At 43.2% G+C, this 17,054-nt stretch overlaps 1 protein-coding gene across 5 annotated transcripts in view; it reads left to right on the top strand.

Moving 5' to 3' along the window:
• TFAP2B (transcription factor AP-2 beta) overlaps positions 1–17,048 on the top strand; it is a 32,095-nt gene extending 15,047 nt beyond the window's left edge. For 2 of the 5 annotated variants that reach the window (XM_018088736.2, XM_018088734.2), the window contains 5 exons: positions 3,409–3,483; positions 3,748–3,967; positions 6,537–6,655; positions 9,265–9,406; positions 11,426–11,792. In XM_018088736.2, the coding sequence (XP_017944225.1) occupies positions 3,409–3,483; positions 3,748–3,967; positions 6,537–6,655; positions 9,265–9,406; positions 11,426–11,726 (857 nt within the window). In that variant the 3' untranslated portion in view covers positions 11,727–11,792. Of the gene's footprint in view, positions 1–3,408; positions 3,484–3,747; positions 3,968–6,536; positions 6,656–9,264; positions 9,407–11,425; positions 11,793–13,083 lie in introns of those variants that run through there. The other 3 variants (XM_018088737.2, XM_008921523.3, XM_029965841.1) reach the window with 2 other exon arrangements.
• Positions 17,049–17,054: the final 6 nt, after the last annotated feature.

Below are 17,054 nucleotides of genomic sequence, written 5' to 3'. Positions count from 1 at the left end.
AGATTATTCACCGGGATTATTGCAATAATATCCATAGCTTAAACCCCTATTATTCAGCTATTTTCAGGACATAAATCTATTATTTCTTTATATTTAGTGTCCATAAAATGGCTTTTATTTCCATTTCCTCTTGTGAGTTCACATTTGTGCGCATTTTCACAGGTTTTTGGCAAGCAACCCAACAGAGAACCACCATACAAAAAAAAAAAAAAAAGAAAGAAAAAAAAAGAACCCTAAGACTTAATGTATGCACAGAAAATTGTAAACATGTAAAGAACTGAAAGCTTCACGCTGAGTTTCGCCATGCTCCATTTCCCCACCATTTCCTGCTGTCGTTTTAAAGCGATCTCACTCATCTAGAGATCCCGTTTGCAGGAACAGTATGCTTATAATTACTAACAAATCAAGCGGCTACTGTTGCTCTCCCGGTTTATTGATAAGCTGAAGAGAAATGGAAGGGGGAGAAATGACAAAGAGGCTGGAAGGAACCACAGGAGGAGAAAGAGGGAAAAAAAAGGAGGGAGAAAAAAAGAAGGAGGGAGGAAAGAGAGATAAAGGGATGGAAAAGGAGAAAGGAGAGGAGAAAAGAGAGACAAAGGAGGTAAAGAAAGAAATATAAAGCAAGGGAGAAGGCAGGGATTTTAAAGGGGGGAATTATGTATTTGTGAGTGCTCACATACACACAGCAAATAGAGTTTGGGAGTGAAAGAAAATCGAAGAGTTTCTGTTGGGGATAACAAGAACTAAATGGGATGAAGTGAAGGCAGGAGTGGTGGGGACTCTGCGTGGATACGTGTGTATTATTCTGTTTTACTCCAGCAGTTGTGGCAATCCCCAACCAACTGGGAAAGTTGACATCGGCTAAAAATACACCCTCCATTAGGGTTTATTTACATCCACGCAGGGATTTGACATATGCAGCCGCACACACGGATCTCTTCACCCACAAAACCTCCACGTTCCATTATCTCTGCTGCTGTCTGGGCTATGTCTGAAAAGCTCTAGCCATGATAAACATATAGATATGATATAGATAGAGATAATTCATTCCATGGCAAACACTTTTTTGAGGCAGCATTAGGTAATTTACAGAAGATACAGAGCCTAGATAGAATACATCTCTCTGAAGCTATGAAATTGCAATAGATATGCTTACACCGCCTGGTAAGCCTCAAAATGGGTTCAGAGTTATCAGGCTCCAGCTGGTGGGTATGTTCCTACGGTCCTTTTCAGGGAAACAGTGGTAGGAGGAAAAGCTGAGGAGCTCCCAGCATAGCAGGGAAGGGAGCCAGCTTGCTTCCCAAAAAGCAATTTGCAAGGGAAAAAAAAAATACCGAGCACGTGAAAATCCATATTTCAAAGGTTAACTAATGTAATGAGTGCTCCGAAAGGCCAAAGCGAGTGGGCTGAGGTGCATTTAAGCATTGCACGGGTCCTTCTCTCTTTAGTGAGTTTGGACTAAGATCAGATGTTCGTGGAATTGCTGCCTCTTGTTTAATTTCTCAGTTCACTGGACAGTGACCTGATAAACTGGTCACTAAATATAGCCACGGTAAAGGTGTACTCGAACCACTGAGCCCGTGAGTTTGACCCAAGAAAAAAATGCCAGTCATGAAGATCTGTCTGGTGGCACTGCTTTAATCTAACTTTTTTTTTTTAGTTTATATTTTTTTAACTTGATACTTCACTCAAATAGACTATCGTACATGAAATAAGTGATATATTTATGTATAATGGGGGAAAATACATATGGTTTTTTGCTCTGCTGTACTACCTCTGATACACAAAAAAGCCTTCCTATATAGAATCAATGGCAAAAAAAAAATCCTATTAATAGCAATGAAAGCAGGAGCGGGCCTCTAACTCTTTTATAACTGTTTCTGAGCTGTTCTCAAACTATTTGAAACCGCCTTTATGAGCTGCATAAAGTGCCTAAGTAAAAATAATAGAGAAATAGGAATCCATTTCACTTTCCGATTCCCTGAAGTCAAGCCACTCAAAATAATTTGTTTATACTGGAGACTATACACAAGGCATAAGAAGCAATATGTATATCTAAAATCGACATGCCTTTTGGTTTTTAGCTGTTATAGAGCTTTTATTGTGGGGGTCTGGTCTGGCAGTAGGAAATGATCTGTAATAAAAACAGTGAAACACGGTTGTGTCTATTCCATACACTGAGGTTATAAAATTGGCAATTGCCCAGTAGTTAGCACTTGGTAATATATTAGGATACCCGATCTTATTGTTTAGCAGCTCCAGACGACTTAAATATCCGCTCAACCCTAATGGTTTGATTCTCCAGATATGTTGCAAATAAACAGGGCTTTTATGACTTAACTGACATGTATTATAAGTACCTAAATAGCTGGCATATGTGCATAATAGAACCCTATTATTTGCCGAATTGGTTTTGCAATTGATTGAGTGGAAACGGGAGATTGTGAAGTAGTATCTGCTCGAAGAGGGTGTGTAATCAATTAGTCTTCTCCTCTGAAACATACCCGCTGGACTGCCAGGGCTCTGCCACCAGCAAGCCCCCCAGTTTTGGAGTATATTTTCTATAAGGAAACGTGTGTTGCCGTGAATCCAAGAGGAAGCAGCAGTAGCAGCTGTCAGCTCTTATTAACTCCTGCATAAAACATACCTTAAGTACGGTTTGTTATCAATTACTTGCAGAAATGAAACAACTGGGAAAATGCAGTGAGGCTCCCTATAAATTAAAGTGATTGGGTGATTGATTAGAGCACCTGCTGTAAATCATAACAGTTACACACAATTATGAGAGAGCTATTTAAGTTCATTTGTAAACAAAACTCATGTCACGGGGGAATTGCTCTCCGTTTTAGTTTAGCCAATTTTTTTGTTTATTTCTGAGTGTGTCTGGTTGCTATTATAGGAATTTGTTCATTATAATCCCCTTGGTTACTCTTAAAATAACCTCACTGGTTTCTCAGAGAGAAGAAATATTTCATTTTATCTTAGGCAGAGCAACATGGTTTTATTTTATTTAGCTTCACTATATCGTTCTCTTTTTATTTTTCCCTATAACTACCTTTAAATATGTGTTACAGTAACTAAAACAGCTTTATTTAGGGGCGGGAGAGTTCCCAGTAATTCACGGACAGCACAATATGATCAGAGTGGAGAACACCATGGTAGGACCAGATATTTTTTTTCCTGGTGTTCATTTTTCTAAAGGAAAAGACTCATTTTATTTCATAAACCAGACTTAATAAAAACACAAAGCAATAACAGAGCTGTCTTCTCGTTGCTGTATCCTCCAGCCTTTATACTTATTTAAGACAGCAACTCCCTTCGTGTGCTGCGTTTATTCCTGGCTCAGCTTAGCAGTAATGGAAACATTAGCCAAAAAAAAGTAAATTTTCCTCTTTTTTTCCCCTCCAGAAAGGCGCTGTCCGTTGTACAAAAGGCATCGGGGGGCTCTGGGTGAGACACAGGCTCAAACCCGAAAGTTGCCAGGTGCTTGCCAATATGTATTTTATTTCCCAATGATTAAACCCTGCATAGAGGCTGTACTGTACCACCCTTCTCTCCATCCATCATTCATGGAGCAGTTTCCTAGAGGTTGGGGGAGCAGCACCCTTTAGGTTGCTGGAGGTAGCCAGAGTTTCAAAATTCCCTTTCATTTTGCTGTTCTGTGCATGTCAGAGAGACTGTGGTTATCCCGTGCTCCTTCGTGGCGTGATGATTTCTCTCTCCCCTCCTCCCCTCTTCTTTCTCCAGTTCCGGTTCCTCCAAAATCTGTTACTTCTTTGATGATGAATAAAGATGGCTTCCTGGGTGGAATTTCAGTCAACACCGGAGAGGTGTTTTGCTCTGTCCCCGGCCGCTTGTCTTTGCTTAGTTCAACTTCAAAGTACAAAGTAACTGTGGGAGAAGTTCAGAGGCGACTTTCCCCTCCAGAGTGTCTGAACGCATCCCTCCTAGGAGGAGTCCTTAGAAGGTAAGAGGCATGAAGATGACCACGTGGGGGGCTCCCTGCACACACCAGAAATACTTGGTCAACAGTAAAGATGATTGCAAATATGCATTGACCTTATTGTTATAGCCTGTGTGTGTAACTTTATGGATAAAGTGAAGATAATCAGTGTTCAGATATTGAGATGAATGTATGGACAGCAGAGAAAGATTTGGCCCTGTTTGCTTGCAAATGAAGGAACTGAGGCAAGGAAGATTTTTGCTTTTGTATATGAACAGAATTTCTATCTTTTCTCCTACTCCCACTTCTCTCTTAGAAAGTGGGCAATATAAAATGCCACACTGGATGTGATTCAGGGTGAACTGGAGGTTTTTGAAGACTTGATGTATTTCTAGGGATTTCCTGGATAAATCCACGAGGCTTTCTCTGTATGGCAATAGCAGTCAGACAATTATGTCAGTTATGAGACCTGTTGTCACACAAGACATTATTGAGATTGGCAGGGAGCTAATAGGCAGGGTAAGGTAGAGAAGTACCTGACTAAAGAAAAGTCATCAACAGGTAGCTCTGAAAGTCAGAAACTTAGTGCTTCATGCAGAGAAAGTTGCTGGAGGAATCACTCGCAGTTGGGCTCGAGGCCTTTGCTGTTTAATATTTGTGCAAATCACCACTAAAATCCTGGTGGATTTTGCTGAAGACCTCAAAATATTTGGCAATATTGGTGCTGAGGAAAATGGGGAGGTCTTGTTGCCACTTGATCATATCAAGTTGGAGATTGTGGTTTTATCTAAAAGAAACAAGAGTTTAAGCTCTGAGGTCATTAACTGGAAATACTAAGAGGGGGAAAGGCTTTTTTCTTCTTGGCAGGGACTGAGAATTGTCAGTATGACTTGGCTGTAAGAAAGGTGAGCCAAAGCTCTGCCTCCATTCAGAACAGAGAAGAAGTCATGAGGTACCAGCATGAGGTACCAGTTCACCCACTCAGACTGACAGGACATAAGACTTCATTTTCTATGGGAGAGGTGGACACCAGACTGGTAAGAAAAGTAGGACTTTTAGACAGGAACAGACTTTAGACAGGAACAAATTCATATAAATTGACATTGAATAAATTTCAGATCATGTTTAAAAGTTGCTAATCTTAGAGGAGAAAATATCTTGACAACTCCTGTAGCCACAGTTGGGATGTGATGAGTCTAAGGTGGTTTAAAATGCAGTTTTATGTTTGGGGTTCCCCCCTTACCACCCCCTGATGTCGTCGGGGTCTCTAGCTCCATCTCTGGAGATGAGAGGGAAAGTTCTGCTCCGTGCAGTCAGTCACCCAAACACACACACGAGAATCAGGATCTCCTAAAATAGATGCAGTTCCACGTGAATGTCTGTAATCATTGTTCAGCTGCAAGCCTTGCCAGTGAGAGCAGCAGAGACTTTTACTTACAGATGCTAAACCTTCCTGCTCCTTCTGTGCAACCACAAATGGAGCAGGGAGAACATCTGAGAGATACCCTGTGGAAAATACAATTATCAAGGTAAAGAAACATTATTATTGAACTTCAGTGGATTTCTGGAGGTGGCCCAAGCCGTAACCATTGGCTGCTGCTGACTTCAGTTCCTATCTCGAATCTAAATTTTAGACAAGCTTTTGGTTCAGAGCAGATGAAATATAAAAAGCTGCTCTCTTGCAACTCTGCCATCCAGTCCGATTTACTTTGATATAAAATAGTGAGATGCCAGTCTGGCTTCTCTGTAGTTTTTGATTTCCTTTCGCTAAGTGTGACTGCTAATTCTTAAACAAATTTTAAGTAAAGAACTTAGAGATAGTTGGGACAGACTCTGCTGTTAGGTGCCAAAACTCTCCCGGACTTCGCAGGTGGCAAGATTTCATCCCTGAGGCTTTACATATGTATGGGCGTTCGAACAATAGCTCTGAATTTCCCACCCATAGCTCACTCATCCTTTTATTGCCCTTATCTGTAACCTCCGACAGATACTCAAATCTTTCCGCAGGCAATCTATTCCCTCTATTCCCTCTATATAACGCCCCCTGCCTCAGGTGAGCTCTTCCTCTCAGCATCGCCTTCCCGCACAAGAACACGCTCACACGCGCGCGCGAAATGGTTTAATAAATATTTTCCTCCTCTTCTATTTATCCACAGGCGCACACATTCTCCCTTTGAGCTTTTCCGATTTTTTTTTTTTATCCTCTCTTCCCGTTCTGTCTCTTTAAGGGAAAAAACCCAGGTGATTGAATCTTCCTCTACCTTTCTGCCCATCCCTTTCCTCTATCGTAATGCAAGTCGGCGTCATACAACAGAAACCCATTTGTTCTCTAGATCGGGACCTTTCCGTTAATTATTGCTGTTTGGCATTATTTGATTTCCCTGGATAAAACAGGGAGAAAAGTGGGTTCATCCCCACCTCTACCCTTGGGAGAAATTAGGCAAATCTCAGCAAAGCCGAGCAGAAATCAACACCCCCAAAGTCCTTGACGTCGAGTGAAAACCCTCCCAGGCTCCGCTGACTGCACAGACTAAACGTTTCTTCCAGGAACACTGCGGGGTTAATCACGATGTTAATTTCTTTGCAATTCTAGAGCCAAATCGAAAAACGGGGGGAGATCTTTGCGAGAAAGGCTAGAAAAAATCGGTTTGAATTTACCAGCCGGCAGGCGTAAGGCCGCAAATGTCACTTTACTCACCTCCCTGGTGGAAGGTAAGCCGAGGGTCGCAGCTCCCTTCACACCCCTGCCTGCTCTGAACTCCTGTCTGACATTTTACCAACCAAAAAACCCTCAAAACAAAAAGAAAGAAACACCACCAACTTTGGGGATCAGGTGGGAAAACCTTGCAGAGGTGAAACTCAGGGCGGGCTAGGAGAAACACCGGCACGATGAAGGATCCCATTCCCAAAACTGAAGTCACTGGCTGGAGGATCATTGATCCTTCTTGGCGGCAAGAATGAAGGAGTGTGTCTATGCGTGTGCGTGTGTGTGTACCTGTATGTGTATGTGTAATTCTGCAGGGCAGTCCCATTCCTCGTTGTTATTCATTTCCAGTCTATGCCCTCCGACTCCACATCTACTCCATCCTTTCACTAATTCACTCCTCCCGAGCTGATTTGTAACCGCTACAAGATGCTCAATAGGGAAAAATAATACAATTTTTTTTTTCTGTAAGAAACCAGAGCAATTTAAGACTCGCAGAGCTCGGTTTCGCTTAAGGTGGCTGGAGCCGAACAAAGAGACCAGCTATTTCCGAGGAAGGAGAGAGGGAAGGGGAAACTGAAGTTTCAACTCATTTCAAGTCAGCTAATGGCATTTTGGTGGCCTTTGATTTGTTGTTACTGTACCGAGAAGGAAAATTTAGAGTCACTAATAAGTTTAGGATATGTGCGTGTTTATGCTAAGAGAAGTTGGACCTTCTCCAAAAAAAACCTATCCGGAATAGTATGGATGCAATTATAAATTCTGTGTATCTGCACTACACATACACACCGAGAGGCATATAAATAATCCACTTATCTCTCCTGCATGTAAGCGTGCATAAATATTTGTGCTAGATACTAACTTTTCAACTCTTTTGACTGAGTTATGGGAGCGATAAGACCTTTTACCGCGTGCAGAGCTGAAGGAAGGCTCGCAAAAACACTGAGCCTGAGAGGCAGGAGCTCCTCCTGGTACCCGCGTGGAGGTGATGCCGAGCAAGGCACACTGTAGGTTACGGATACAGGATGCAGGGTCTCGCTGTAGGAGATGTGAAGCATTTCGGGGGTGACAAGTGCCCTTTGGCGCCCGGGTTAGCGCAGCTTCGCCCCCGCTGGGTGTGTGAACCCCCAGTTCACAGCCCCTCTCCGGGGCTGTTCAGAAGCTAGTGGGGTTATGTAGTGACGCTGAGCTCTATGTCAAATGTGGAGCAAGGTGTACATGCCTGTGCTCTCCCCTGATTCCCTCACAAATCAACAGTTTACCTTCAGGGAGATCCCTCCCTTTGGAAAAAGCTGCACCTGATGGAGTTTGATTTTTTTTTCTTTTTTTTTCTTTTTTTTTTTTTTTTTCCCTGCCACCAGCCAGGCTTGTGCTGCTCCTGTATCGCCAGGAGCAGGAACGGTCCGGTCGGTCCCTGCCTCTGTTGCCCTAACGCTGCCCGGGAGGACTCTTCCCGGCGCGGGGATCCCACTTCCAGGCTCTCCCGGGTGCTCTCGCCTTCATTAACCGGTTTGATCATTAGCGAGAAGCATTGAGAAGCAGGAGATGACGTTGAAAAGCAACTCCTGATAGTTAAAAATAATGTGGTCCTGGAGTTATTAGACATACCTGTTTTACGTGTTGGAAATCTTCCCCCTCCTCCCTCAGGCGATGCTTTAAAGGGTTTAATGCTTTATTCTAGAGGGGCTGAGCTATAATCTGGTGGAATCCCCCTAGAGTCTGAGGGGTTTTTTTTCCCCTCCTCTTTTCCTCCTTTCTGCAGCTACTGTCTTCTTGTGGCATGAAGTACACCAGTATGAGTTGGATGACACAAACCTCTGGAGGCAAGAAACCTGAAACCAGGCAGGCAGGAAAAATGACAATTAGAATTAGAGTTAGAATAATAATTATTTTTTTTTTTCACAGAAAAAGTTCCCATTAGTTGTTATCTTTCCACCGGGCAGAGAGGAGTTCCTGTTACATGATGGTCAGTTAAAAATGCAGATTATTAAATTGCCATCGGGCTAAATACAGTTATCTCCATAATTTTATAAATGTGGCACTAAATGTGATAATGATGCAAGTACTCTGTGTGGATAAAGTGTGTATATAATGCCCCACAAAGAATTAACATTATGTTCACAATATATCCACATCTGTGAAGTTTTGGATGTGATCTGATGTGTTGAAATAGGAATGGTTTCTCTGCTCTTAAGAGGAGTTTGAGTTCTTTAGTCTTTCAGGATTCTCTAGGTTTCCCTTGTGGTTTTTATGGTCACTTTTTTTTTTGTCCCTGCTAATTTTAAAGTTTTTTTCTGTGTGTGAGTGGTGTATATGTTTTCCCCTGTGTTCTGCACAACCATTGTAGCAAAACCAAATCTCATCAGCTCAAAATCTGTCCCATCAACTTCTGTCCCCAAATTAGGGCTTGTGGAGGGAAAACACATACTTGGAGCCTGTCCCTAAGGTGGAAGGGATGCTGTGAAGCCTGTCCCTAAGGTGGAAGGGATATTATTACCTTTCCAAACACGGCCCGAAGGAGCTGGTGTCTCCCAGGGGAGCGGTGGGCAGGTCGGAGCCAGCCCAGCCCGGGGCCGGCGGTGCTCGGAGGTGTTAATCCCCCTCTCGTTCCCTTCAGGTGAGGCCGTTCATTTAGCTCGGGATTTTGGGTACATCTGTGAAACGGAGTTCCCAGCCAAAGCTGTTTCTGAATACCTGAACAGACAGCACACGGACCCCAGCGACCTCCACTCCAGGAAAAACATGCTGCTTGCTACAAAGTGAGTGTGAAGTTAAATACCCCCCTTCTGCCCTTCCCCTCCTTAAACCCTTCCTCTGAGCTCGCTGCTAGGAGAAAGCAGACGGAGTTTCCAGTGGCCCCGCGGGGCAGAAGGATGCTCCTATCGCCCCATGGACCTCTGCATCACCTTGCAGTGGGAATCCTGTCAGCAGACTCTGTCCCTATAGAGGTTGTAGGTGACTCTTCCCTGTCTATTGTGCATCATTTCCAAGCCACTCCCAGTTAAAGGAAAGGGGAAAAAAAAAACCCTCTATATTTTGCTTCCACAGCATGTCTGTCTGTCCCTCCTGCTGCTCACACGCACCTGTCTGTCTGCTACCAAATTGCAATGGCTTTTCCGTGTGATTTAATTTAAAAAAAATATATATTTAAAAAAAAAGAGGAAAAAAGGAGAAAAAATGGAAGAACAACACCGTGTACTGCTAATGATTCTTGGTTTGGCCCCTCCAAACCATCTCTGTCCCTAGGGACTTCCTCGGTGGATGTGCTGTATGTGATGATTTACACTTGGCTGTGCCTCCCAGGCTACTCACTGGAGGCTTCATGGTTTGCTCGAGTCCTCAGCAGTGGGTGCTGAGTGTTCACACATCTTCATCTATCTGGAAAAAGAAAAAGAGGAAAAAAAAGAAAGAAAAATACCAACCCAAACAGTTCTCATTTATTTCATGCTCTGGGACGTGCCCTGCCTCCGATGACAGTGTAATTTAAAGAAATATATGGAGGGTCGAAAAATCATTTGCTCAAATTTGTCCAGATGTTTTTTAGACGTGATTGGAATTTGATTGCCCTTTCCGCAGGGTCAGAAGATATTAATGTCCCAGAACTTTAATTGCTCGCAGACCCTGCTTTGCTCTTTGAAGATGTAAAATGTTGGACTCATTACTGTTTGTTCTCCAAATTCAAAGTTTCCTCTCTTGCACTTTCTTAATGGATAATACACATAGAAGTAGACCTTTTTCTTTCCCCACCCTCTGAAACCTTTAACCCACTGGGAATTTCAGAGAATTTCAGAGGATGAGAACTGAATGTCTTTTTTAAAGGGTTTCTTTTTTCCTTTTTTTTTTTTTCTCTTTTAAATTCTGGCCTTTTTTTTCCCCCCCTCCAGTCCCTGGGTAGGCATTTGTCTTAAAACCCCCCTATTCCTTTGGGAACCCTTAAAGAAACTCTTCCTTTGGGAACCCCACCAGCCCCCAGGATTTCTACATTGCCCAGGCACTTGTTGACTTGAAGGTCTTGTGGACCAGAGTAAAGCAAAAATGTGTGTGTGTGTGTGAATTCATTAGAAAAGTCAAATCTGATTTTTCAAAGGTGCAGGCAAACAAACATGAGCCAGATGTCGACTCTGATGTGTTAATTGGGGTGTCACCCTCCAAAATAAAATTAGAAGTGCTCACTTTGTTCCTCATGCCATGAATAAGCAATCATGGAGTCCCACAGTCCTGGTTTTTCTCAATAAGGTGGCCCAGCTTCAGCAGTGTCAGGGGAGGCTCTGTTTTGGCCCTTCCCTGCACCAAGTCCCAGTGCAGCCAGCAGCTCTCAGTGCATGGTTGTGCTTTCCTTTGGGAACACCACTGGTGGGAGCTGCTTTGAGCCAGTCAGGCCTTCAGGAGGATGGGTGGTTGGTAGACCCAAGACATATGTCCCTTTCCTCCTGGCTGTTTCTAGAGCCACCAAGCAGAGTTGGGTTTTCACAGTTCTTTGGGAAAATCCTTGTGGCTGCTGGAGAGACTTTTATGTCCAGATCTGGTGTTATCCTGCAAATGCAAAAACCTTTCCCCTGAAGAACATCATTCTGAGCTGCTGGCTCACCATAGCTGGTCCTCAAACAGTTTTGGGAAAGGAAGGCAACAGAAAGGTCCCATCTTGTGTCTTGGGATCAGCTTTGGCCTGACCCTGCCCCTTCCTTCAGCCTTGCTTGTCGCAGAGAATGGTTGGATGAACCTAACGGCCACTTTTCTCTCTCTCCCTTCCTCTCTTTGGCTTTCTCTCTTCCCTGCAGGCAACTTTGTAAAGAATTCACAGATCTCTTGGCCCAGGACAGGACGCCCATTGGGAACAGCCGGCCCACCCCTATTTTGGAACCGGGCATTCAGAGCTGCTTGACTCACTTCAGCCTCATCACTCATGGCTTTGGGGCCCCCGCAATCTGCGCTGCCCTCACGGCCCTCCAAAACTACCTGACTGAAGCTCTCAAAGGCATGGACAAGATGTTCTTGAACAACAACACTGCTAACAGGCACACATCTGGCGAAGGACCAGGTAGTAAAACTGGAGACAAGGAAGAGAAACACAGAAAATGAGAGAGAAAGAGAGAGAGAGAGAGAGAGAGAGAGAGAGAGGAAAAAAAAATTAGAGAGAAAGAAAGAAAAAAGTTAAATAAATAAGAGGAGAAAAGAGAGAGAGAATCTTTTAAAACAAAACCTTCTTAATTTTAGCTTTAAAAATACTGGATTGGGCTTTGGAAGAATTCTATTAGGTAGGACAAAATAATAATAATAAAATAAAAACAATAATAAAGAAAGACAATAATTTAAGACCAGAGGAGCACAATGGCGCAAGACCAGTGGTTCAGAGTCTCTTGCCAGGAACGTGTGAAGACAACCACCAGGATTTTTTTCCCACTTCTGTTCTTTCACATTTTTTAAATAATGATTTGGGGGGGAGGGGAATATAATAATAATTAATAATAATAATAAAAGAAAGAAATGAATAACTTATTGGAAGAAATCGTAGAAACCTTTTTGGTGTCAGTGCTTTGATTTCTTGAGCTGCACAGTCTGTCTTGCTTTTATTTTTATTTTTTTTATTTTATTCTTTCTTTTTGTTTTCAACAACGTCCTGTCTCCACCTTGACTAAAACAATCTTCCAGAGTGTTCCTTTCTGAGCAACCCCATCATTCCCCCCAACTCTTCCCATCTCATCTCATCTCACCACCCTGGTTCTGTCTAGACTAGGAAAGGAGGGGAGGTGAGCGCACAGGCCCCTCACCAAGCCATCAACCAGCTGCTTTCATGGCAGCATCTTAACTTCAGGTGCCACCAGAAGGGGAGTTTCGAGTCACTGTAGCTCAGCTGAATTAGCCAACTCTATTTTTTAAGAACTGCTTTGTTTTTCCTGGTCTAGACAGACTCTCTGTTTAGATGACCAGCGTTTACAGGCGTGTCTGGGTGTGTGTGTGCCTCTGTGTGTGCCTCTGTGGATGTGCACACATACCTCCTTAGGGGGGTGTGTGAATGCTGTGTATGTTTGTGTATATATATGTATATATGTGGATATATATATATATATATATACATAAAATATGTGTGTAGAGCCGCACATATTAATGCATGCAAACATACCTTTGTAATTTAGTACTTGTCCTTGATGGTAAAATGCCTTGTCTATAAATGGGTTGCAAAATCTGGAAGTAAGGTCTGGTAAAATGTCAGCACTGTCTGATTTCTTAATTTTCTGAGATCTCCTCTTTTTCTCTAGGGAGTTTTATATTCCTAACTATTCCAATGTTTCAGTCCTTAATTTCCTTGACTAGTGTGTGTGAGAGATATCTTCCCCCATTTTTAAAGAACTGTTAACAACAACAAAAAATGAGTGATATGAGTATGTAATTCTTTCTCAGGAGTATGCACTATTTTATTTTCTTCTGTTTCCTAAAGCTTTGCCCGCTTGGCTTATGAGCTTCTTCAAAGAGGACTAGAGATCCCTACACAATATATCAGGTACAGAGAAAAAAAATCCACAATTCTGATATTCTGATACTTTTTATTTTTTTGCTTTTTTTTTTTGCTTTTTCAAATCAAAGCCAGTTGTTACCGAATTCTGTAGGTGCACTTCTTTAAAGAAGCTCAAAGGGAATAATTTGAATGAGATAAAAATATAAGTTGAAATCGAGGTGTACTGTTGCAAAGAAAATAAGAGCTGTGTTGAATGTTACCGCACTTGCTTGGCACTAGGGTTTTGTACCCAGGGAGGAAAGGGTTGCCATGTGAGCTGGCTCCTCGTGATGGGAGCGGGGAGGGTTTGCCAGGGAATATCCTGATTTCTGAGCTCAGTTTGAGGAAATCTCTTTCTCTTAGAAAGCTTTTTTAAAAAAAAATGTCTTGTGACTCTTTGCTTTTGAACAAGTCGGTGTGGTAAGGGGGGAAAAAAACTTCTTAATTCCAATGTTTTTTCTTGGTGGTTTGGTGTCTGACAGGATGTCTTATGCATATGATTTGGGCTGATGAGGGTGGAGGGGAATTCTTATTTCTTTCCTCTCTTTTTTTTTTTTTTTTAAATTTTTTTTAACATGCATTTCTTTGTCTTCTCTGGTAAAAATAACTCTGAAGTGTAAGGATGTGAATTTCTGTTTGGATTCCGCTGTCTCGGGTACTTGCATGTGTTTCTCAGTGGGGTAGGGTTCGTGCACTAACACATCTTTTTGCTTATGTCAGAACAGTCACTGGGTGTGGGTAAAACCTCCTGGAGTCACTGGCAAAACTCCAGAGGGGTCAGGCCTCCCCCCAGGATCCCTGTTAAAGCTGCAGGACTCAATCCCACCACCCCAAGCAGGCCCACCTGAACCCGAAACAAGAGAGAGAGAGAAATAAAAGAGAAGCCTTAGCCTTGCTTTAATTTCTAGATACCTTCCAAAGTGGATGGTGGGGGAGAAACAATTCAGCAATACTCTCAACATCCCTCAACAGAATTTTCTTAAAACATAAAGCAAACAATCCTCTTGTCATCCTTAGTGTCCTTAGCTCCCCGAGACGTGGTTACACTTGAGGGCCTGCCCTGCTTTTCATATCTTTGTGCAGCAAGGTCTCAGCTCTTGTTCTCTATTTGTGATTTGGGCATGTGTGTGGCAACAGAAACCCAGGAATCATCCAGCTCCAAGGAGCACTGACCCCTGTGGAGCTGCTCCTCACTCATGGACCTTTGGTTCTTCTGGGGCAGAGTGCTATAGGGGATCTCCTGTGAGAAAATGGGGGAGCTGAGGCTGGTAGCCTTCTCCATGGGCTGTTGGGATGAGTTGCAGGTATCCTTAGACCCTGGCATGTCCCTGCCAGTGGGTTTGGTTGTGGCAGGGATTGGCACAGCCCTGAGGATGTCACCAGAGGAGGTGTGGTGGTCAATCCTCATGGATCCCTCACCAGCAGGTTGGGGACTCCCGGACTGAAAAGCAACCCCCAGGCAGCTCCCAGTCCTCCAAAACCTATCCCTTGCCAACCACCTCCACTTTCATCAGACCTCTAGGGAAGGGCAATCCAGACTCCAGTGCAGGGCATGTCCCAGCAGTGATGTGTGGGACAGGGAGAGGGGATGTGTGTGTATCTGGGGAGGAACAAATGGCACCACCCCAAAGCACATCTTCCTTCTCTACCTGATGAGAATATTCTGTTTATTGAAGCAGAGCACAAGTGCTGGATGTTGCTTTGTCTGCCCTCTGCAAACAGGATTTTTTGGGCCCAGCCCTCCAGAATCACCCAGTGGGGCTTTTGGGTGTGGGGAGCCCCCAAGTTGGCTCTCAGTCTTCCACCTCCCCAGTTGCACACACAGGCCTGTGGGGACCTGCTCCCTGCCACCCCAGAGCTTCCAGCTGAAGGCTCTGAGGGAATGTTGGGATGGTCTTCCCTTGTCTTTGGGAGAAATATTGGGAATGCTCCTTTTAACTGCAGAAGGCAGTAATCCCACCACCACTGTGAGTTAATGAGAGGGAACCTTTAGAACTTCTTGGGGAAAGACCTGTTCACACGTGTGAGGGCCTCATCCTGCTGCTGTTGAAATCTCCCCTAAGCACAGGTTTGGTCACCTGGATCAGGACCTAAACGTTGAGCAGGTTGAGGGAAGAGTTTCAATCTGTCTCTCGTGCCTTCTACCTGGAAGAGACAGACTGCACATGTCAGGCTGTGCATCACTCAGGCAAAATAAAGCCAAATTCCCATTGATTGCAGTGGGACGTCCCCTATTCGCTCCACAAAGTATGGAGACAAAATCCACGAGGTTTGCGATTGAAATGCAAACAGGGAGAAAACATGACCTAGAAGCACATATCTCTGTTTTCCCTCTAGCTTAGTGCTGCTTCCAGAGGGAAATATCCATTGCTTGGTGGCCCCTATCAGTGCTGAGAGAGATGTCCCCCCCAAACTAAACTCAGCCTCCCTCTGGAAGGCGTTTTCCTGCTCCCCCCCACTTTCCCAGCCTGACTACTTGTGTTGGCGGGGCACCTCAGACGTTTATCTGATAATTGAGTTATTAAAAGATTTGGTTTCCTCGGGATCATAAATCAATAAACAGGAGGATTAACACGGCAGCTTTGCTTTGTAACTCAAGGGAAAAGTTTGAGGAGAGACCGTGAAAAGTTTGTTTTCAAACCAAACAGGTGGGTTGCTGTAAATTTTATTTCATTCTCAGTCTCGATTTTTTTTTTTAATAACTATTCTCTATTTGCCGTTGGAAAGATCTTTGTTTTTGTACGCTCCCTGACCTTCTTTTTTTTCCTGGTTGTTATTCATACAAGATGTGAAGGAAACAAGAAGCCAATTTTATGGGAATCCTTTTACAATCCGATGATTTCTTTAAAATCGGGTCATGTCTTGTCCCACCTAATAGAAATTCTCTGTGAGAAGCTGTTTAAAGTCCCTTTGCATCCCAGACCAACCTCTCCCCAAATCCCCAAATTTGCATTTGGGGCCGGGAAGGAGGGGGGGAAGGATGGTTTTAAGACCTTCAGCTGTGCCCAAAGGGCTTATTCCCTTTCCCTGCTCATCTCTTTCTGACCGGTTTATCATACAGACCTGTCCGACTCTATTTTAATGCGTTTCTCGGAGAATTTGGTGCTTGTTTCATCTGCCGTAAGCGTTGCCAGATCGATCCGGCCAACCTCCCCCTCCCCTCCGGCTTCCCCGTGTGAGAGACCGTAGGCTTTTTACAAATAGTATATTTTCTTATACAAAGGGAAAAAAAAATAAAAGAAAACATCCCCAAACACACTGGCAAACGCCTGAACATTGAGAGAGAGACGAAACACTGTGTGCCAGCGAGATATAAAGGAAAAAAAAAAAAAAAGCCCCAACAAATGCAAAGCTCTGAAAAAGCAAATGAGAAACTGGAAAGATGAAAGAAAAAATAATAAATTCTCCTTTTATGCCCCAAACGATCCTTTTCACCTCCTCTTCTTGAAAAATCTGACCATGCAGTGAGAAATATCAGTTTATCGACTCTTCCTGAGAAGAAATGCGGAGAGGCATTCAGTATTGAGTTTGTATATATTTATTTATGCTTAATTTAACGGGAATGTGTAAATATGGCGAGCAAGTAGTTTTTGGGTTATTTATCTGTGACTCTATACCTCTGTGAATGGGTGGGGGAATTTAAAAACAAAAAGTATATAAAAAAAAACAAACAAAAAAGAAAGAAAAAAATAAAACCAACAAAAAAAATATCCCGCTTGACTAGATAGTATCCTATCTGAATCTTTTCTGTTCTTTATAGACAAGCTGTTATGGTAATGGGTAGAAATTGGTTTCTTGTCCAGTGATGACCTGATTTACATAAATAATAAGAATAAGAATAAAAAAAAAAGAGATTGTTGTGTTTTGTTGTATTTTCCTCTTCAGTTTTTTTGAATGTTGGTGCTGCTTTGATT

Source organism: Manacus vitellinus, unplaced genomic scaffold (assembly GCF_001715985.3).
Source record: "Manacus vitellinus isolate BGI_N305 unplaced genomic scaffold, ASM171598v3 scaffold_11_pilon, whole genome shotgun sequence".
NCBI lineage: Eukaryota > Metazoa > Chordata > Aves > Passeriformes > Pipridae > Manacus > Manacus vitellinus.
The sequence above is the reverse complement of the archived record's forward strand: the minus strand, read 5'-3'. Positions and strand labels throughout refer to the sequence as shown.